This window comes from Neolamprologus brichardi, chromosome 11, assembly GCF_056152115.1.
Source record: "Neolamprologus brichardi isolate AB-2024 chromosome 11, ASM5615211v1, whole genome shotgun sequence".
In the NCBI taxonomy this organism is placed as follows: domain Eukaryota; kingdom Metazoa; phylum Chordata; class Actinopteri; order Cichliformes; family Cichlidae; genus Neolamprologus; species Neolamprologus brichardi.
Genome location: NC_142114.1, coordinates 20,213,241 through 20,236,275, shown reverse-complemented (window position 1 = coordinate 20,236,275; position 23,035 = coordinate 20,213,241). Strand labels below are relative to the sequence as shown.

Genomic DNA, 23,035 nt, shown 5'->3' with positions numbered 1-23,035 from the left:
TAGAAGCCACAGCCACTGTTTATCCAGCCCACCAAGCACATGAGCAGCCATAATGACACTAATTGCCCAAGAGCTCACTCTTCCTCTGAGTGGTTTTGAACTGCATTGTGCCTTAAGAGCCATCTGTGTTCCCATCCTAAATCGATCTGTCTTTAAAATTCCAAAACTACAAGAGGACGGGGAAAGGCACCACTCTTATTCATAAATAATGTGTGTTTGGCATGAGGGGTGTGGGCTACTGTTTCTGTCTGCTTGAGCTGGGAGTTGGCCCTCTCTTGCCCACTGGAGGTCTGGGAGAGTAGAGCAGCTTGTGACATCTGACCCTGCTGCTACGCAGCTTACAGAGAGGAGTGGTGGGGAAACCTGCCAAAACAAACTGATGTTTGACTTTGGTGGAATATTTCTCATCATTCTTTTCTCGTGGATAATTCACTTTATTTGCACAACAAGGAAATGGTTGTTTTTATTATGATGATATTAGTCATTTTTTTTGAGTCACTTAATTGAAACACAAATAATCTTCAGCAAAAAAAGCAAGCAGTCTTTTATTTATGATTTCATGGAATCAGATAATTGTGCTTTTTATAACTAATGGAATCAATTACAGATAATTATACAATTAAGGCAGAAATTTTCACATAATTTCATCCTGGATTTAACTGCTGAATTTTCCCAGCTGACTGGTTAATCGTCTGGTTTTTAAACATCAGAAAATTGTAAAATTCTCATTACAAGATCATAGTCCAACAGTTAGCATAAATGATCCTAAGGAAGTCTAACATTTCCAAATATTCCGTGTAGTCTTTTACAAGATATAGAAAAGCAATGATTCCTTAAGACCTGAATATATTTAGCCAACAAAATGTTTTGGCAATAAGTTGCCTTTGTTGTGTTTGTTGTTAGCCTAATTCAAACCATAGCTACTAACCTCATGTTCTAACAAGACAACATAACCACATAATAGGAGACAACAGCTGGCGCGATGCAGTTTAAAATAAACTACATCACTTCTTCTTTTTCTTCTTCTTCTTTTGGTTGCTACCTTTAGGGGTTGCCACAGCAGATAATCTGTCTCCAACTCACCCTATCCCTAGCCTCCTCCTCTGTCACACCCACCCTCTGCATGTCCTCCTTCGCTACACCCATGAACCTCCTTTGAGATCCTACTTTTTTCTTCCTGCCTGCCAGTTCCATTTTCAACATCCTTTATCCAATATATTCACCATCCCTCCTCTGCACACGTCCAAACCATCTCAGTCTTGCCTCTCTAACTTTGTCTCCAAGCTGCTTAGTTTGAGCATGTTCATCTGATATACTCATTTCTAATCCTCTCCCATCCTGGTCACTCCCAATGAAAATTTTATCCTATCTTACACCTAAAGTTCAGTTCTCATAAATAAACATCTCTCATTTGTCTGTGCGCAAATAACCTTGAGTGTCAAAAACAGTGCTATATGGTTCAATATGTCTATTTTATTGGGAGTTAGGTCAATAAAGTTTCGCTCTAACTTAAGCTTTTTCCTCTTGGCTTCTGAAGGTATACACACTGATAGTGTTGCATTTATAGAGAATGTCTTTGGATGTTGTGATACGCATGACCACTAAGCATTGCAAAATACAACATTGCATGGCACTCTCTTGTCATTTGCATCAAAGAAAGTCTACATCAGACTGTGGGGGTGGTGGGTGCGGCCTTATCCTCAGATATGTTTTGCAAATAGGTAGATTGAGAGAGGTGGAATTAGCTTTGAATGGCTCTCTTGTATTTTAATGTTTCAAAGACACGAGGAAAGCACAGTAGTTCTTCCTGCAGGAGGTTAATGTGTGTCTCTGCTCACTTGTCAGATGTAATTGAAGGGAACAGCTTATGAAAATGAGGTGGCAGGGACGAGGTCTTTAATTAGATCATGGACAGAAATGAATTAGAATCACCACTCTCATTACCCACAGCAAAACTGGAGCAGCACAACAGTGAATACAAAAAACTTAAATATCTTCGAGGCTGTGTTAGAGTGTAAACTGGGTTTTAAGTGGGACTAGTGCTTTGTCTCATTGTGCCACACTTGCCAAACAATAATACATGAGGACATTGAATTTCTGTGTTAGTAAATGTAAGGCTTATTTCCTTCCAGATCATTATTTATTAATAGTATTATTATACTTGTGAAAGGTCAAGCTTTAGCCTGCTTAGGGGATGAATAATGCAACATAGAAAACTGAGGACATCTAGTGGTGAGTCGGACAAATATGATAATTAGAATAAAGTTCTTCTCCACATATTTTGACTTACAAATTAGTATAATAGCTATGTTTTTATTGCTTTATTTTTAAATAGTAATTACTACTAAGCATGATAATATCTCATCACAGTAGTGGAGAAAATCTGTCAATTTATACAAAGACAAAAAAAGATTAAGAAGGCTTTAATAATCCAAAATCATTTTCCTGATGAGTTTTAATTTCTAGTTTCAAAAAAGGTGCAGCTGCACTGACCTTGAAATGCTTTACATTCGCCCCAGTGTGTAGACCCGAGGCATAAAAATTCGACCGTAGTTTAATCTGTAAGGCAGAGTTTCTCCGCAATTCAGTTCTCTCATTGGTTAATCTTGTATGGGCGGCGCCTAAGGTCTGCCTGAGCAAACAAAAGGAAGGAAAATTTACTTACATTACGAAACGGAAGGACGCAAGCTGTCTGTTGGAGAAGTGGCTCAACCAGTCAGCGCAGCCTGTCATACACGTGTTTGCTGTACTGCAACAACGTGGGCTTTCTTTACGAACAGAAAGAAATTCGTTAGATAAACACTACATCAAGGTATTTCTGGACACTTTGCTATAGCCGTTTGGTGAGTTTGTATGGCTTTTTTTAATGACGCTGTATCTCGGAACGTCGTTTAATGGATAAAGAAAATGCCGCTAAGTTGGTTATTGGCGTTCCAAATTTGGTCATAACCAGTTAACTGATATAATAATACGATAAATATGACATTTTTCTTGTTGGATGCTATTGAATGAATCAGTTTTTTGTCTCTGTAAGTAAAATCCATAAGGTAGGACTTCACACAAGACACTATGGATAATGTTAGCTGGGTTACGACAGGTGAAAACTAATCAACCGACCAGTTTTCCTCTGTGAAATATGTATGTAGCAAACAAACAAATTACGACAAAACTCAGTAACCCACGAAAGCTCTCAGGAGCCCCTCTGGAGAAGTTACCCTTACTTATAGCGGCGCTCTGTTTTTCCCGCCAATTTAACTTCATACACTGTCAATAAAAACAACAATAACAAAAGTTAATGCGTCTTTCACGCCGGTGTAATTCGATCACATGTTGACACATTCTTAGGTTTTACAATTTGGATTCACCCACTTGTGTTCGTACAGTCTCACTGTAATGCATAGGTCCGAACAATGTAAACAAATGGATGTAAACAAAGGGTTAGCCACACCTCTATAAGGAAAAACACCATCATGCTGTCAGTTTAATCAAACCATGATACAGACAGACTGTGCTGTTAAGTGTTATAGCTATAACTTTTCTGAGCACATAGCGAAATTCTCCATTTAAATGTTGGTGCAGGGCAAGTACCTTGTTAAAATAGACAGTTTAGGAGTCATTCTGTGCAGGGTTTTCCTTGAATCTGACCCCGCCCCCAACGAACACACACACACACACACATACGCACAAACACAATAATCTTTCTCTTGTCCTAACTTCTTGATAACTAAATTAATAAATATAACATATTATTTAACAAATATAACAACTTTGTGCAGCCCTTGAAACCTGTTTGAGATGTTTTGTTTTCTTCCGATCTTGTTTGACTTCACTGAGTGATCAAGTCGGTCATTTTGACAGATGGAAGCCTGTTACATATTACCATGAAAGAAATTCCTTTCAATTCTGTTTACTTCCTTTATTTTTATAACTACATTTTCGATTTTTATAGTCCAATACATTCCACAGCTTGGGTCTTTTTCTGAGAAAACACAAATAGTAGCACTGATTTGATACCCTGTTATGTTTATGTCGTCATCTACAAATAAAAATAATGTATTGATTCAGCCATGTAAATTAAGTCTTATCTGAAATTAAATGCTCAGTATGAGTTTGACTATCCTTACCTTAAAAGAAGGCCAAAAATGTATTAAACAACATTATTCAATTCTACTTATTTAAGTTCTGGAGTATTGGTGACAGGGTTGTGTCAAGCATAGCATACAGCAACTAAAATATCTCGCTGGATAGCGGGGACATGTGTTTATTTATTTTCCCCTAAAACACTATAGAAAATTATAAAATAAAATGTATTTTTTTCCACTTGCAGAAGGACCCTTGGGACTTTTAATACTATTTGTTACTTGAGTAAATAAAGCTTGCAAATGCCAGTATTGCTAAGAACTTGTCCTAGAAATGTAAAGTACATTTGTAAGTCATTTACTGGATTCCTGTTTTCTGTGTTTAGTCTTAGATGCCACTATGAAGTACATCCTGGTTACTGGTGGCGTTATATCTGGTATTGGTAAGGGCATCATTGCCAGCAGTGTGGGAACAATCCTTAAGTCCTGCGGTCTTCATGTCACAGCCATCAAAATCGACCCATATATCAATATTGATGCTGGAACCTTTTCACCCTATGAGCACGGTAAGTAATTTATAATTTACTGCTTCTAACAATGTCCTTGTCCTCAGTCAATTGCCATCAGCAGTTTGATTCAATTGTTTGATGGAGTTCTGTGGTTAATATTTGACAAGAAGTGCTGTGGGAGTGTTAGAGCCTTTAAGGTAGAGTGGTGTGAGCACAGGTTGTTTCCATACAGTGTACAGTCACTGACTATTTTTTGATGTGCACCTATTTAACTGATTGCCGATGGAAGTGTAAAATCAACCAATCACATGGCAGCAACTGAGTGCATTTAGGCATTTATATAGGGTCAAGATGAGCTGAAGAAGTTCAAACTAAGCAGCTGAATGTGAAGGAAAGGTAGATTAAGTGACTTTGTACATGACATGGTTGTTTTTGCTATCTGGGTCGGGATTTCAAAAACTGTTGATCTCTTGAGATTTTTTATATAGTGTTCCCAAAAAAGAGAAGATATCCTGCATATCTGTGTGTTTGCAACCACAAACACCTCATATACAGACCACTGACAGTGGTGAATGTCTTGCAGCAGCATTTTTAAGCAAAAGCAAGCATTGGGTTGTACTGCTAGTGATGCATTAATGGCACTGCTTGCTTTTCCATATTTGTTGAACAAACTAAATTTAGGAATGGCATCATTCATAGCTCTGACTTTGGAGGCAAATGGAACACAACATTAGTTCACTGTGCCAAAATCACAGATCTCATTCCAATAGAGAACCTTTGGGATTTGGTGGAATAGGGAAGTTGCATCTTGGACGTGCAGTCAACAAATCTGCACCAAAGTAAGTCATGCTTTTATGTCAGCATGGACCAAAACCTCTGGACTGTTTCCAACACATTGATGAATCTGTGCCACTAAGAATTACGGCAGTCCTGAAGGCAAAGGGGGTTCTGACACAGTATGAGCAAGGTGTACGTAATAAAGTGTCAAGCATATATCTATTTGTTATGTTAGTAAGCGGGGCTCAAGTGGGGCTCAGGAAGGATTTTTACCAGGTGAAAAGCTACTATGAAACAAACTGTGTGAAAACACTGATGTACTGTTTGTCTTTTCCAGGTGAAGTGTTTGTTCTCGATGATGGTGGGGAAGTGGATCTAGATTTGGGTAACTATGAGCGTTTCCTGGACATCCGCCTTATCAGAGATAACAACATCACAACTGGAAAGATCTATCAATCGGTAATCAACAAGGAGAGAAAAGGAGACTACCTGGGCAAGACTGTACAAGGTTGGATATTACTGTTTACATAACTGCTTTTATTGCCAAAACGGGCCTTAGGAAAGCAGATTTGACATGTGTGCATGCATTTCTCAGGGTTGAGTTATACAATGCAAATGCACAGATAACTATAGCTAAAATTTTTCTTTTCTTTGTCAGTGGTGCCACATATCACAGATGCTATTCAGGAATGGGTAATGAAGCAGGCAACCATTTCAGTGGATGAGGACGGTGTGGAGCCTCAAGTTTGTGTCATAGAGGTAAACTGGGATTTATATTGTTGGCCAAGGTGACCTGTAGTGTAAATAAATATGCTGCAGTGGGAAGTATCTTATTTACATTTCCATGGGTCATTCTTTAGTCTAGTAGTTCTCAGACTTAAAAAAATAATGCTCCACTTCAGAAGTGGAATCCTTGTTGAATTTTTCTGAAATAAAGTAATTATAATATCTACAACAAATGTATTTTTCACATAAAAATGTATCATTTTCATTCAACTTAGTTTCATTTAACATTTTTCAACTGGTCGTCCATGCCCCACTTGCGGTAGCTCAACACCTCATAGTCTGAGTACCGCCACTTTAATCATTTGTGCAATTCTGTTTTTCTAGTGATTTTGAGAAGTAGACGACATTTTCCAAAAGGATTGGAAGAAAAAAAAAAGCTTGTTGCCTGAAGCGATAGCAAATATTGACACTATTCAGCAGCAGGTCTGAGAAATAGCTGAACCCGAACAAATGACTGTCACTGTGATGCACCAAAAAAAACAAAAAAACCCAGTAAAAACTGGTAAATAGAGGGATTTAAAAAATGATTTGCTGTTGAAAGGTTGTAAAAACACTGGCTCTGTTTCTAGCCTTGGGAAATAAATGTTTTATGTATTTTTAAAAAACAGTGTTAAATCATTGTGTTATAAATCAAGTGTTTATTTTACAGTATGTGCTGCAGAATTATTTTGTCTTTAATATATTTGCAGCTTAAAAGAGTCAAGTTCTCATAAACCAAGTTAAATTATTATCCTGCCTCTAGCAGTTCTTTCTATACAGCATACTTCAAACCAGCGCTGACAGTATTATGGGCTTGGTACTGCTGACAGTGTGCTGTATTTCCCAAGTCTTTCCAAAGTGCTGAGGCTCAGCCTGTGTATTCTTGCATGTAATTCTGTGCTTTAAGCTGGTGTTTTGTGTCCACAGCTAGGAGGCACAGTGGGGGACATCGAGAGCATGCCTTTTATTGAAGCTTTCAGACAGTTCCAGTTCAAGGTGAAAAGGGAGAACTTCTGCAACATCCATGTCAGCTTGATACCACAGGTATGGTTTGCTAGTGACCATGCACAACCAAGTAGTGTTAACAGATATTGTAGAAAAAGCGATTACCTGTAAGATCACCAGATCTAATGAATAATTTGAAACATTTTTGTTTCATTATGTAAGTCTTAAATTCATTCTTTTGGTAATTGAAGGAACATGGTATTGAACTGGGGGATAATCACTTTGGACTTATATTGCACGGCCATTTATGCTTTGTTTTGTGTGGATGTATCTTTTCTCTAAAGCCCAATACCACAGGGGAGCAGAAAACCAAACCAACCCAGAACAGCGTCCGGGAACTCAGAGGGCTGGGATTGTCTGCAGATTTGGTGGGTAGTCAGATTAAACTGATTCTTATATCTGCAAGTCAAATGGGTGTATTATGGGTGATCTGCTAACTAGTGTGAGCACTAATAAAAAGTAAAGAGCACCACCACCGAGACTGCACTAAGCGTTAAAATGGCTAACTTGAATAAATTTTACAACTGCGTGCTAAATCAATAGATGAACTGTTTTCTGTAGGATTGATTTGGCAGATTTTTTTTTACCACTATTATATCAGTATGTACCTCTCAGATCTTGTCCTCATTCTTCCGATAAAGCCATCATTTTCACATGTTAATTTCATTATGTACACAATCAAATAAAATTTGGAGTGTATTAAATCGTAAACACTCAAGTGTGCGCTCTGGCATTATTTTGTTTGTATACATTATCCTGATATATGTCCTTCTTTTGGCAGATTGTTTGTCGCTGTACAACTCCTCTAGAAACATCTGTCAAGGAAAAGATCTCCATGTTTTGTCATGTGGAGCCCACACAGGTGATTTCCTGTAAAACTGTAGGTAGGGTAGGCTACTTATGTTAGTTATGAGCTAGTACAGTTCTCATCACTACTAACATCTACTATTTCAGATAATGTTGTCATATATTATAAGTAGATATAACATTATATAATAATTTATTATTATTAAGTAATTACTTTTTGTTGCTATGATATCATTAGATTTAGATAGATGCTGACCTCAGATGTGGAAAGCATATCCTCTCATCAGCCACTTTGTTAGGTACACCTGCTCAGGTGCTTGTTTGAGCCAAGCATCAGAATAGGAAAGAAAGTTGATGTGACTTTGAAAGCTGATCTACTGGGATTTTTCATCTCCAGGTTAATTCCAGAGTTCGGAGAAGAATAGACAGACTGCTTTGAGCTGATAGGAAGGCAGCTGTACCTCAAATAACCACTCGTTACAACCAGGGTATTCAGAAGGGGTCAGAATGTGGTGTAGAGAAATTGAAAGCGTGGATCCATCCTACTTTGTATCAACAATTCAGACCAGCGGTGATGTTGCAAAGATGTGGGGGATTTGTAACATTTTATACCAAGAGACACTCTGGTCCTTTTGATAGCTAAGGCATACCTAATAAAGTGACAGGTCAGTGTATAAAAATGGTTTTTTAAAAAAAGTAGCAGATGTCAACAAATAACACATCTTCTAATTCTTTTCAGGTGATCTGTGTCCACGATGTCTCCTCAATTTATAGAGTTCCTCTGCTGCTGGAGGATCAGGGTGTTGTGAGGTACTTGTGCGAGCGGTTGAACTTGCCCATTGAGATGAGACCCAGAAAGATGTTCACAAAGTGGAAGGAGATGGCTGACCGGTAGGAAAGAGTATCTCAGCCTTTAACTATTTCTAATTTTGTCTTGAACAGGGAAAACTAGATACATTCATTTAAGGTACAAAATGTGGACTTGGCTGCTATTTGTTTTGGACTGTGTATTTCGAAGCCTTGAACATCCACAATGCTGTTTTTTTGTTTGTTTGTTTGTTTTTGCTCCTTGCTCGTGACATAACCTCAAATACAACATAGAAAAAGGACTCTGTGTGTTTATTCAATTTAAAACTTGGTGTCAGACTTGGCTGAGTTTCTGGACCCCTTGAACATAACATTACTAGACAAGTAGGCATGACAGATTCAATCTAAGTTTCAGAACCTCCTAATACGTCAGCAATAATGATGCTTGTTATGATTTTGGTCACAAAACTTTCCCTAAAGAATGCTGACACCAGAAGCAGATTTATTTATTTTTTCTTTTCCCAGTGAGTACAACATACTGAGCGTTGAGGTAAAACGGGTAGCTGAGGAAGTAATCATTCAAAGAATGCACCAGATTCTGTACTATAAATCATCTCCCTCTCTTTTCAGATCCGACCGTCTCTTGGAGCATGTTTCCATAGCCCTGGTGGGAAAATATACAAAGTTAGCTGACTCCTACACATCTGTTATTAAGGCCCTAGAGCACTCAGCCCTTGCCATTAATCACAAACTAGAGGTCAAGGTAAGGAGAAAACTCTCTTCTAATTTCTGAATTTTGCATCGCTGTTTTCAGTTTGGACTGTTGTCAGATAAACTTGCTATACTTAAATAAAACCTCACATATTCCTGTATTTGTGCAGCCTGTTGTTGACTGATCTCCATCCAGATTACACTGTTTGTTGTTATTGCAGTACATAGACTCTGCAGATTTGGAGACTACTACACTGCAAGATGATCCAGTGAAATATCACGAGGCCTGGCAGAAACTCTGCAGTGCTCAGTGAGTAGACAAAACAAGGCGAAAACACGCTAAGAAGTGTGGATAATCTTGGATAATCAGCAGCTGTCGATATTAAAATGTACACTCTGGTGATACAGTATTATAGTTCGTGCAGCTATGGTAGTAGCAATATTGCAAACGGGTTAAAAGAAAAGTCCTGTTTGTCTGTGGCTGTTTCAAAAGAAGCAGTAACTGGGTATGCTACAAGTTGGGGACAGCCAAAAAGATAAATGTATTACCGCAGGGGGTTGTTTTGGTAAAGGAAACACAATTTAGGATAGTGGTCTTTTTTTTTTTTTCTTCTTTCTTCATCTTTTTGAAGAACAATGTCACTAGTGTGTCTTAATCAGATACTATCACAAACGAAATTATTTCTAATTATGTTACTTAGTTCACTAACCATACGATACTGAATTATCTTACATTGGCTGTACAATACCAGCCTGGCATTTTGCTTTTTTAAGTTTTCCAGAGAGAGTAACACAAGGTTTAAATAGATTTAAGTGGTTCTACATGTGTCTGTGAAATCTCAGGGATGGTCTTTTCTGTCCTTTCCACAGTGGTGTCTTGGTGCCAGGAGGTTTTGGTGCAAGAGGGACAGAAGGCAAGATGGAGGCTATTTCTTGGGCACGGAAACAGAATAAGCCATTCCTGGGTAAGGGAGATGTCCGGCTATGCTGTATGCTGTGTATCATATTATATTGCAGTTGGACGTAGTTTGAGCAGTTATTGAAAGACAAATAGGGGGAAACACATTGAGTTGATTATAGATATAGACTCAGTCTAAGCAGAGACTCTGTCCTACACACCTTAGTGCTGGGTGGTGTAGAGGATGTGCTGGGATGCTGTTCATATATTTTATGTATGATATCAATTTTTCAAATACCGCTTACACCAATGAAAAGACAAACCCCCTACTGGGGTTTTGTTTCAAGGTCTTGTATTTGTTTTGGCTGCTGAAATTCTCTGTGGTGCATATTGAAAGGGTAATCTGTATTTACTGCACACCTTTCTTTACTGACAATTAATCATATGAGGTAGCACTTAACATCCAAATTCATTACATGTAGTCAGTGATTTATATATTATATAAAAATATGTTGTTTAATATTTAGAATTCCACTGGCCTTGTTTTTTGCAGGCGTTTGTTTGGGCATGCAGCTGGCAGTGTGTGAGTTTGCCCGCAGTGTTCTTGGATGGGAAGGTACGTGATTGTTTAGTTCTGCTGAGGACACAGCTAAGAAACATTTGCTTCCAGTGGTTTCTAATTTAATGATGAATAAGGCTTCCACCTATTGGAAAGCTGATTTGTGCTCAGATTAGTTCATCTTGTGTTTTTCAGATGCCAACTCCACAGAATTTAATCCAGAATCCAAACACCCTGTGGTATGTTATCCTCTTTGTTTTTTTTACCATGCATTTTTACCATCCATTATCAGTTATATAATCTTGATTTGATCTCTACAGGTAATTGACATGCCAGAACACAACCCAGGCCAGATGGGTGGGACTATGAGGTTGGGAAAGAGGCGGACCATTTTCTCATCCAGCACCAGTGTGCTGAGTATGTATCTCCCTGGATCAAATGATACATGGACTTCTTCTACCTAATTACTGTTGATAAAATATTTTTTATTCTTCCAGGAAAGCTATATGGAGATGTGGAATATGTTGACGAACGGCACAGACACAGATTTGAGGTAGTGACCCAAACAAAGTTACAAAATTTATTAAGCAAAACGTATTGTGTGCAGTATCTTATCTAACTTTGAGATTTGATTTGAACATTATTTTGTTTTGTTGGGTCCATGGCTTTTTTTCTAGAAGTACTGCAAGAACAAAACAAAACATAAAACCTTGAATCACAGAATCTTATCTTATTTTCAGGTGAATCCAGAGCTGAAGCATCACTTTGAACAAAAAGGACTTCAGTTTGTTGGTCAGGATGTGGAAGGAGAGCGAATGGAAGTCATTGAATTAGAGGGTATGGGGAAAGCGTGTTTGAAATCCAGCACCCACCGGCTTCTTCTAATACATACAATTCTTGAACACGATGTAGAGAAATCATGTTTAACCCCAAACTGTCCTTCGTTATGATATCAAACATTTAATCTTTGTTGTTTAAATGAAGCCTGAGGGAGCAGAAACATGTGCAGTAATACGCAATTTTTTGGTTTCAGACCACTGTTACTATGTTGGAGTGCAGTATCATCCAGAGTTCACCTCCAGACCTATCAAACCTTCTCCTCCATACTTTGGTCTCCTGCTGGCCTCTGCAGGAAAACTCCAGAGCTACCTGGCCAAGGGCTGTCGCCTTTCTCCACGGTAACCACCAGCACATCAATTACCAATTCAAAAGTTATTTAAAGGAAATGAAACTGCAATGGTGACAGTCCAACAGTTTCGAAGTTTAGCTGCAGCTATAACTTCCCAGCTCGCTTATTCCATCATGGCGTTTCTCCAACCTCCAAACAGTTGAATGTTATTTCACCTTGCTCTCATTTTTCATCATATTTAGCTTTGATGACACTTTTAATAAGTAATCTGAATGGTAAACATGTGAAAAAACCTCCTACAAAGAACCTACAACTTGATCAATATTTAACATCAGTCATTAAGCATTTTGCCCACACATATTATATCTGCATTTAAAACTGATGCTATGTCACAACAATTCCCGCAGTTACAGTAAGACTGTCCCTATAATGTCTTGCTGATGTAATAATCTTATGAATTTACCTTTCATTTCAGGGACACCTACAGTGATCACAGTGGTAGCAGCTCTCCCGACATGGACATGCGTGAGCTGAAGTTTCTGTCTTTGTAGAAGTAATTTTTGTGTATGTGCCGCTCATGGAGATCACCCAGGACTGACTCTGCACAAACAATCTTTGTATTACTCTGTATTTTTGAATTGTTAATACTTTATTGTCATAACAATTTATAATTTATGTTCTTCAAATATTTTGCCTACAGCAAAATAATAAAGGTAGTGAATTCTGTTTATTTTAGTGTTTTAAAGTTGCTGCAAAAATCAAGTATTAATAAAGGTTTTGTGAGGGAACTCAAAAAAATGTTGCTGTAATGGAACTTGTCAAAAAAGAATACACTAAGGTACATGATTAAAGGGAAGATATCAGCCCATCAGTATAAAGTGTACTGCTGTTATCATAATGATGTTCTGGTAAAATATTGAGAAGATGTGTATTTTGGAGTTTTTCAGAGAAATATTTTTCAGAGACGTTCTCAGTTTTTTGGAATTGTAGCATCTGAGAAAGGGAGATATATGTGTGTGTGTGTGTGTGTGTGTGTGTGTGTGTGTGTGTGTGTGTGTGTGTGTGTACACATGTGTACGTGTATACATGTGTATGTACGTGTGTACATGTATACGTGTGTATATATATATATATACATAGTGTATAGGGAATTACTGATATAATTGTTGTAATTGTTTGTCAGTTTTTTCATCTGTATTTCCCCCATAGTTTAATACTGGTTTGGTTTTAAACAGTCTTTCTCTGTATTACATCCAAATCTGTTTGGACATGAGGCTGTGACTCTTGGGTGAAAATGTGAAATATTCTGCTCTGATAATGTTAAAGATTTAGGCAGGAATCAATCACATGGATGCAGGCTTTTAATTTCTGCATGTAAGCTGTCATTTGAAGACTCGCTCACTTTGGAACGCCATTAGTTTGTGAAGCCCTAAAACTGAACTGACCAGTTCAGGTTGCACAACTTTTGCCTATGACCAGTAAACATGATTGCCCTTTACTGCTATTTCTGACTAAGAACTGTTTAAATTGAAATATGCTGATGCACAGTCATCTGGGGAAATTTAAGCAACCTTTGCGACAACAACAGAATAAAACTAAAACTACGATCTCAAATGGATCTTGAAGCATCAGTAAAAGCATCTAGTAGGTTATCACTATCAAATGTCCCTCTTGCATTTTCAGTCTACTTAGTAACATGAGATCCACTTTTGTTACCATTGTGTGACCCAAATGCACTGAAATGCCTTTTATTTATTAAATTTAGATGCATGTGTTATGCAGCATGTCTGTTTATTTGTATTTTTTTGTGGGGGGGGGGGGTGTCCTGTTGAATATTACCCCCACAAGCTGTGAGTATGTGTGAATGACTTTTCATAAATATGCTGGTGTCACAACTGCCTAAGGATGGACTCATTATCCTACTAACCAGGACAGTGGAGAGGAACCTTGTTGCTCTCCATGGTGCCTTCATGTAACGTGAACCCGTTCCATCACTGCATAATGTTAAGAGGTCACGGTCGCTTTACATATAGCTGTGAGACCAAATGGTAAATGGTAAATGGACTGATTCTTATATAGCGCTTTTCTACTCTCCCGGAGTACTCAAAGCGCTCTATACAACATGCCACATTCACCCAGTCACACCCATTCTCACAAGCACTTTATCTGTACTTAGTGCTTTTTCTAACTACATTCACACACATTCATACTCCGATGGACGCATCGGAGAGCAACTTGGGGTTAGTATCTTGCCCAAGGATACTTGGCATGCAGACTGGAGGAGCCTGGGATCGAACCTCCAACCTTCCGATCAGTAGGTGACCTGCTCTACCTCCTGAGCTACAGCCACCCCCAGTTTGGCTTTCCCAGAGGATAAAAAGCGACATTGTTATCAACTTCCCTTTTCAGATCCTCGCTGCACATACGAGATCATAAAGTGATAAAAACTGTTGCAAATAGTGTGGCAACTGTTAGAGTTGCCAACAGTCACCCTCATTTTGTATGTTTGTTGATGATGACGTCCCTACTGGCTCTCAACTACAGGAAACTGCACAGTTTCCCCTGATAAGTTTTTTTAGGCAGCCACTACTTCCTTAAACGTCCCCCTTTCCCACATCTGGCCCTCCCTTTGTCCTTGTGCTCTTGCCCCTCCTTTAGTCAAGTATCAACAAGCAACCTTTAGAAGTACACGCCCCTGCAAAGCCACACTTGTGTACAAGCTTACTATACTAGTTAAGATCAGCAGCTCAAATGGATCCACTTTGTGGGGCAGATTTTTCTACATACCTGTCCTCGTAGAGGATTTGAAGAGCCACCATGGGAATGAGAGCTGTACTGCAGTCACAAAAGGAAAGAAGTTTGGGGTGGCTGTGAACACTGCTGCTGCATTGGTAGTGAGAATAATAAGGAGTGGCTTAATGCCTGTTTCTCAACATTTGGATTGTCAGAGGTAAGAAAGCAACTGGTGGTAAGTTTGTGTGGTAGATAGTCTCCATGAAGTTATGTCTCTTTCTTTCTCTTCAGTCTCAGTAATCTCTCACTATATTTGCTTTTAACCTTTTCTAATCTTTGTGACAATCTGTTTTTCTCTTTCCCAGAGCTTGTGCACACCTTCATATCTCCAAAAGCTGTCATTCCTGTCTTAATCTCTTGTAACTGCCAGCAACAATGGACCTGACTTTGTGGCAGTACCAGTTCAGGATCATCATGCTGGGCGATTCAACTGTGGGAAAGTCCTCCCTACTGAAACGCTACACAGAGGACTTGTTTATGGAGTCCATCAACGAGACAGTAGGTGTTGACTTCTACGTTCACTTCCTGGAGGTGGAACCGGGGGTCCGTGTAAAGCTGCAGTTCTGGGACACAGCAGGACAGGAAAGGTTCAGGTATGGATGATCTTTGAATAAGATATATGCATTCTACAATGATATGAGCTTTATGTTGGAATCCAGGTAACATTTGTCGTTTTTAATGCATTAAGCCACATTACAAGGACCCTGTTCAAATAATGAAAATTAGAGACACTTAGGTTGTGTGCGACAAATGAACTAGGGCCTATTCCGATCACAATAAAGTTGTTTTGCTTTGTTTACTTTCTGCTATGATTGTGTGTCCACCCTGTCAGTGTCACAAGATAGGTGTGTACTGTGTACAGAAGTGCAGTTTGTGCAATACTTCTAAATTGAAGATTGAGCTCTTTTAAATGTAATATTTTCCAGGCTCAGCGTATTTAATGAAAGAACTAGGAGAAGCATGCTTCATTCTGTCTCCAAATCCTTTATTTTCCAGTTCTCCAGCTGAATGAACTGAAACAAATTGCAAACTACGCCTGTTTGCATTTAACTTCACTCTGGATGGGATCTATAATCCCATTAAGTGAACCAAAGGCTTGTCCTGTTGTCAGAAATACCTGTTTAGATGAAGTTTTCACCACCTGACAGTTTAGATGACCTTTGGTTCAATAAATCAGGGGGAACTGTTTGTATGAATGCTTGTCCAAAAGAGCTGAAGTTATACACAGCAGCTGTTAACTGCTCATTAGAACAGGACATAAATTTTGATTCTGTTTGCCAGTGTGGGTTTTTCTATCTCGCTTAAGATTTTTTTACCCCTTTGTCTCACTTCTTTCCTCAGATCAGTGACCCGCTCCTATTACCGCAACTCAGTTGGAGGCATGCTAGTGTTTGACATCACCCATCGAGCCTCCTTTGACCATATTAAAGACTGGCATGCTGAGGTGTGCGAGCGAGTACAGCCACATAAGGTTCTGTTCATCCTGGTGGGTCAAAAGAATGATCGAGATGCTCACAGGGAAAGGGCGGTGAGCCGAGAAGAGGCAGAGATGCTGGCCCAGCAGCTAGGAACGCCCTACGTGGAGGCCTCTGCAAAGTCTGGGCAACATGTAAAGGAGTGCTTCGAGCTCCTCACTCGACGGATCTACCAGGGACTATTGAGTGGAGAGATAGAGCTGCAAGAGGGCTGGGATGGAGTCAAGTGCACTGCCCCACAGGCGCTACAGTTACAGCGAGCCAACATGCCTCAGCCAAGAACAGCAACCAAGGACAAGAAAAAGTGTTGCGGTTAAACTGTGGACATGTGGTGCCCATCTATGTGAACTCACGTGACTGTAAAAGCAACAAATAACTGTGAGCAGGTTAGATTGGTGGTGGCATATTACTGTAAGGCACAAAAATCATAAAACACGCTGGTATGAAAAGTATTTTTGCACATTTTTTGTGAAGATGAATCTTTTAGAACTATAAGATGCTAGTATTTTATTTTGTGTTGGCTCTGTGAAATATAATGGGGAAATAGGTCAGTGTAGTGTTAATTTTTTTTCTGTAACAGATACTTTTACACTTTTTGCTTTTTTGCCATCAGCAGGTCATGCGCTCGACTCCTGTTGTATTGATTATCATTTAATGAGACTGACCTTTTCACTGTAAAGCCCAATAACCTTTCCGATCTTGATATAGCTTCACCATTAGGTTAAAATTTAAGTTTGCTCAATGTCACTTGTAACACTGAGCTCAAAATATGCCTTACAAAGTACTCAAAGCTGCTAGTGAAACTGTGGACTTTTAATAGAAAAATCTATATTCTGTATTTATAAGAGAAATATGGTAATTCTCTCTTTAGTGAGATGTCGGCTCCACAGCATATTACGCTAATGGACTTATGAGGTCATGGCTAACCTCAGTTCAGCTGGGGCAGAGGCTGTAATATGACAAGTTGTTTGTTCTTTTCTCTAATTTGTCTAATGGGTGCTAAAGATGTAATTGTGTCAGAGTCACAATTATTCAAAAGTCCACCGGCTTGAAGGTTGAGGAGGCGAGGTAGTCTGCACAGCTCGTGTCCACACAAAGAGATTACAAAAAGCGGTTTGCAAGCAGGTTTATGACTTTGAGGGGTCAAAAGTGATAGGATTGGAGCCACTGCTCCACAAAGGTATTCTGTATTTTCTTTTCAATTTCTATATTCCTATATTGTTTGTTCTGCCAGTAACTGGCAGCTATTAAGGTACTCGGTCCCTTGGTTCAGATTACAAATATTGTCTTGAACCTTCATTTGTCTCTTCAGTTATTCTTATGAGCCTGAACAGTTGTCTTGTAACATAACTAGTAAATATCCTGTGAGGAACTGGTTGTCTGTAGGTGTTTCTGTGGAAATTCATTAAACTCTCAGGTGCATACATTAAATTGGGGTTTTTCCCCCAGTGTCTCTGCAACTAAAACAAGGTCATTAAATGATGGCTGGTAGCCATCTGCTGTTTCTGAATATCTTTCTTTATCCTTGGTTGGCTGCAAGTATGCAGGAAGTCCATTTAATCACATCTGAGCCTTTGTGGTGTATTAATGTAATACATAGTGTGGCAATTTCACATCTACTAGAAATGTGAAACAGCATCTCAGATAATTAACATATCCATGTATTTTGACCAACTTAAGTCTGGCAATACATACACCATACTCCAACCTTCCGATTGGTAATTTCAGTCATTAATTTCTTACAATGACAATTTCTTCCATCTGAAGTTTGTCTTATCTGGATGCAATTTTCCAAAGTAAACAAAAGTAAAATTTAAAACCAAAACAATGTGCTAAAAAATGTGTTAAGGTTAGTGTAGTAGTTTTCAATAATGGTCACACTGACATCCAAGTAATAAACGATACCAAGAAAGTATTCGAGTCATTTTTTTATTGACAAAGATGCAATGGAGTTCTGCCAGGTTTAGCTTAATGGCAACAATACAGAATCAAACATACAAAGACCACTATTGTGCAATGACTCTGGCAAAACACATAAAACTTACAGAGCTATGACAATGAAACATTAATGTCAAGAAAAATACATCCACCAATACCACCTCTCTATTTTAGTCAAAAAAATAAACAAACAAAAAAAACATCCCAGTTGACAGGAAAATAAAAGAGAATGAAAAAAAAAAAACACAATAGGTACATCTTAGTCGTGCTACTTTTTGGTTGTCTTGCGGATCAGCGCCATTCTCTGAAATGAGAATAAATGAAAACAATTAGGCCCAGTGTTCATCATAATACAAACCAAATTAACCATACTGACAAATATAAGATCAGCAGTTATTCTACCATTTACAGTAATCTAACATGTGTAGCAGAGCCAATCGCTCACCTGTTTGTGGGCCTCTGTGGTACAAGCCTTCTTGAACGGCCGGATCTCATCTGAGCCATAACCAGGAATCCACATGTTCCACTGGCGCTCTGAGAAAAGCAATGCACAATGGCAGCAGGCCACAGACTTTAAAAGGCTCATCGGGATTTACAATAGATATTGATATTGAAGTGATCATATCTGGCAAATAACCCAGTCTGTAAGGAAAGATCTAATTTCCATCTCATTTTCAAAAATTGTTATATATATATATTATATTTTTTTCTTTCAAGGCTTTTACAGTAAATAATTTAAACTCCCTCTGTGATATTCAAACTTATCACAGAAAGCACATAGTTTACCTAACATTTATCTGAAACCACCTACAAATATTAAATTAAGTTCTTACCATTAATATAATTTAAGTGATAAAAAAATCAATTTATACCAGACGTTTTTTATGCATATAAAGTCTGCTAAATCACCTTGTGCTCTCAAAGTAACAACAAAATTTGAATATAAATAGCCACCAGATGATAGCAGCAAATAAATAATTCAAATCAAATTCTCATAAGGCATGTAGCACTGAATTAAATATAAGCCTTGATAATATTTCTGTAAACAGCTGCCAAACAATAACTGCAGAATAAACATTCTTACGTCCTTTGTGAGAGCTCAAGGCACACAGTACAACCTGACAAAATAAAGAATGACCCAATCACTCAAAAACGTCACAAGCAACTTACCTAGATGTAACTGAACATCTTTCACCTCCAAGGTGTTGGACTTGCGGTGGCGTGCCAGCTGACAGGCTGCCGTCACTACACTCTCTATAAAATCATCCGCAATTTGTAGCAGCATCTGAGAAGAAAACAGGGATTTTGAAAACCAGACAGCGAACTGAAGAAACCATCCGTTTCACTATAGCTTGAAAACATGTTAACAGCATTAGGCAAGTTTTAATTGCAAATGATGACAAAAGGCTTTAAAGCAAAAATATGTACATGTTATTCAATACAGAGAAGATCAAAAAAATCTTGCTCAATTTATTCAAACTACTGACAAACCTCCTCAACGTCCTCATCCAGCTGCTCATTTGGGTCAATCTCTCTCACCAGGTCCTGCAGCTTTTTCTTACTTAGCACCTGAGAAAAAAGAAGATGCATCCATCATCCTTTAATAAAAGCTAATGGGTGCAGTTGTGTGGTCTGCATAATACCTTAGTGATAGTAAGAGATAAAAAATAAAATGAAAAAAATGAAAAAACACAATACAATACAGTTTTCTCACATTTAAAGCAAGGAGCCATAAGTTTTGCACTGATATTTCATGTAAAAAACAACAAAAAACAACAACAACAAAAAACCAAAACAAAGAAAAAGAAAGAATCTTCATGTAAAACAAAATACACTCTCAATCTTTTGCATTTTAAGACGTGAAGTCAGTAAGTTATTACACAGATCCTGGCCTTTGGTTTTGCTAAGCAAAAAATTAACTAACCTGAGATCCTTCTGGACTACTTCTACCCGCAGGGCCTGGTGGCAGACCCTTAACCACTGTCACAGTGCTGTTAGCCATGCTGGTGGCTAAAGGAAAAGCAGAGAGACTCTGAAGCGTCACTGCGGGGCAAAAAAGTTGTGGTAGGTCTCTCGAACCCTCAGCAGCAAGTTGAACTCAGATGTGATGAATTACCTCTTTATCAGGACCGCAGCCGTGAATCTGAAATTAAAAGTCAGAAATTAGCGTTACTACAGAAATTAATCACAGGTTGATCAAGCTGTTTAGGCTGAATGTCAGGACATTCATTAAAAAAAGGTGGTCCTTAGAGTCGTTGACAGACTTGATGATCATGAGCCAAAGTGTCAAAAAAAAGGTGCGGGTCATTTCCATCACTGGGGGATAAGGGCAAAACTACTCTTGCCCACTCCATCATGTGACCTATTGAGGTGACCATCTACACCCACTGTAAAAGACCATTATTGATATAATTAGAATGTCAGGTATCAACAAACTACAATGCAGTCTTAGGATCCCTTCCCAGTAGTTTCACCCTTCACCCCCTCAATGATGATAATGGCTTAACGACTCTCAGGACCACCCAAAGGGGAAAATTCCCGGGATTTCCCACCTTTGCTTTTTAAAATTGAATAAGCCTCTTGGATAAAACGTCTTCAGAAACCTAAAGAAGTCCAGTTGCTTTCTTTATTCAAGCTCTCAAGACTCTCTTGGTTTTAAAGTAAAAAATAACACGAAGTTTTACCATAAAATCCGGTGCTTTATATTTACAATAAAGGGCCTTTTAGCGATAGTTGACTTTATTTATTGTTTACAACATTTATTAATAACTCTACTACCTTTACAATATCGAAAGTATGCATAGACACAAGCCATGCAACTTAGCCGACAAACAATGGCATGGGTTTACTGAAAACATTAATCGAGTTAGTGAAAAATACGACACTCAAAATATAAAAACAACAGATCATAGATTAATCATGGCCGTGGAGTTTCACCGAATAAAACAAACAATAAAAAACACACCGAAGTTTGCGCTAACATTGGTGCTAAAAACAATAGCGGCTAACGTTAGCACCGAATCCGGTGGAGAATCGATATGGAGGCTAAATCTTAAAACTGTGCGTCAAATTGTCAACTTACTCAGTTAAACAAGCACTATCTGTCCATCCTTCGGCGTTGCTGTGATGCCAAATTTGTTGTTTGATACAAAAATCGTCTCTCACTTTCCCCTTTGGGTAGCTGGAAAAATAACCGAGGTTTCCTTTCAGTACTTCCGCTTTGTTGATCTCCGTTTCCTGTGGGCGCCGCAGCCCTGGGTCCTCTACTTTGCCGCCTGCTGGATGTTTCGTGGAATTACAACAACAAAAACTCGGATTGATCTTTTAATAAAGAAGCGTTGCTTTCTTTAGTAACTACACGAGCTAATTTTACTAAAAAATAAAAGTTTACATGCTTCGAACAATAGTTATAATTCTTAGTTATAATATATAATAATATAATAATATTTTCATCACATAACTTATACACTTATTCCTTTCCCTTCTGCACAATACAGTGCAAAAGTCTTGAGTCACACATATTTTTAAATACATATTTTTATTCTATTTATTATTCATTATTACATTATGTTTATATATTTTATATTCTGTTCTCAAGGAGTTGCTTTCTTGTAATTCTTTAAAATTTAATCGAGCAATAGTTCTCTCATTTTCATTTTTTTTAGTTCTTTCTCGTTCGTTTTCACTTCAATCATTGCACCTGAACATTTTCAAATGATTATTGTGTGCTTGTGTGTTTGTTTTGGTTTTCATTTGTTTTCTTTTAAACTACTAACACGGATATTATCATTGAAGCCAAAAAAAAAAAGAAAGAAAAAAGGCGTTTTTCCTTTCCATTGTCCCAGGCCAAAGCGGTTGTTCATAAGGGGTCATCTGATTGTTGGGCTTTTCTCTGTTTTCTCTGTATTATTGTAGGGTCTTTACCTCATAAAACAAAGCGCCTTGAGGCAACCTTTGTTTTGATTTGGACCTGCAGAAATATAACTGAATTGAAGTAAAATATCAGATGAAACTGGACAAGCAGAAGACAAAAGAAGAGGTGGTAGGTCCAACAAGCTTCATACAGCATATGAACAGTATCTGAAAGTCATGTCCTCAAGAAACAGAAGTCCAGCAAGAGAGATGTGTTTGGAAAGATGTATCTGGACCTTCAGTTGAACCATCTACTGTTCACTGAAGCCTCGTCAGAAATGGTCTCAGTGAAACAGGGAGAAAAAGCTGAGGTATGACAAATTACACAAAATTTATACTGAAAATCAACGACAACGCGTCTTATAAAGTGATGAATCAGAATCTGAAAATTTTCATTCCTCGTCAATATGTACAGTGGAGGTCAGGAGAGCGATACAACAGTGAGTGTCTCAGCCATCTGGATGCTCTGTCACGGTTTGGGGCTGCATTTCAGCCAGTTCGTTTGGGGATTGTATGAAAACTGGTGGAATTATGAACACAGAAAAGTAGAACACAGATTTTGATCCACCATGCAATACCATCTGGAAAGTGTTAGCAATTGATCTCAATCACACTACCAATGCAGTGAAAAGCCCACCATAATAGAAACACAAAGAACAGAGTTCAGGTTGTGTTGAAGAATAAAGAAGGAATGTATTTAATTTTAAAAACTTTTGCTTTATTTTAATGTATGTTTGTACGTTTCAATAAATCAACTGCACCTCTTTCCCATTTTCCCAGCAAAATATAAAGTAATGAGGAGTGGCTCAATAATTTTATAAGACACTGTAGTCTCTTTTTTTTAAAGTAATATGTTGTTTCAAGGTCAAAA

The 23,035-nt window shown here is 38.2% G+C and overlaps 3 protein-coding genes across 5 annotated transcripts; 2 read left to right on the top strand and 1 right to left on the bottom strand.

Moving 5' to 3' along the window:
* Positions 1 to 2,687: 2,687 nt before the first annotated feature.
* Positions 2,688 to 13,944, top strand: ctps1b (CTP synthase 1b). 2 transcript variants are annotated; one of them, XM_006791662.3, is made up of 18 exons: positions 2,688 to 2,843; positions 4,466 to 4,645; positions 5,703 to 5,873; positions 6,024 to 6,124; positions 7,058 to 7,174; positions 7,420 to 7,503; positions 7,917 to 7,997; positions 8,682 to 8,833; positions 9,380 to 9,512; positions 9,682 to 9,770; positions 10,331 to 10,425; positions 10,912 to 10,974; positions 11,113 to 11,156; positions 11,238 to 11,334; positions 11,415 to 11,470; positions 11,658 to 11,754; positions 11,951 to 12,095; positions 12,522 to 13,944. In XM_006791662.3, exons 2-18 carry the CDS (start codon positions 4,480 to 4,482, stop codon positions 12,595 to 12,597), a joined length of 1,767 nt encoding a protein of 588 aa, XP_006791725.1. In that variant the 5' UTR covers positions 2,688 to 2,843; positions 4,466 to 4,479; the 3' UTR covers positions 12,598 to 13,944. The 2 variants fall into 2 exon arrangements, with proteins under 2 accessions (XP_006791725.1, XP_006791726.1); XM_006791663.3 differs by having other exon boundaries at positions 2,689 to 2,812.
* Positions 13,945 to 14,754: 810 nt separating this feature from the next.
* rab42b (RAB42, member RAS oncogene family) lies at positions 14,755 to 17,686 on the top strand. 2 transcript variants are annotated; one of them, XM_006791661.3, is made up of 3 exons: positions 14,755 to 14,996; positions 15,145 to 15,432; positions 16,181 to 17,686. In XM_006791661.3, the coding sequence occupies exons 2-3, from the start codon at positions 15,215 to 15,217 to the stop codon at positions 16,629 to 16,631; spliced, it is 669 nt and encodes a 222-aa protein (XP_006791724.1). In that variant the 5' UTR covers positions 14,755 to 14,996; positions 15,145 to 15,214; the 3' UTR covers positions 16,632 to 17,686. The 2 variants fall into 2 exon arrangements, with proteins under 2 accessions (XP_006791724.1, XP_087704432.1); XM_087848306.1 differs by having other exon boundaries at positions 14,755 to 15,014.
* Positions 17,687 to 18,229: 543 nt separating this feature from the next.
* taf12 (TAF12 RNA polymerase II, TATA box binding protein (TBP)-associated factor) lies at positions 18,230 to 21,486 on the bottom strand. The gene is made up of 6 exons (XM_006791660.3): positions 21,335 to 21,486; positions 20,177 to 20,395; positions 19,744 to 19,821; positions 19,423 to 19,537; positions 18,698 to 18,786; positions 18,230 to 18,556 (listed from the first exon to the last, which is right to left on the bottom strand). Exons 2-6 carry the CDS (start codon positions 20,252 to 20,254, stop codon positions 18,521 to 18,523), a joined length of 396 nt encoding a protein of 131 aa, XP_006791723.1. The 5' UTR covers positions 20,255 to 20,395; positions 21,335 to 21,486; the 3' UTR covers positions 18,230 to 18,520.
* Positions 21,487 to 23,035: the final 1,549 nt, after the last annotated feature.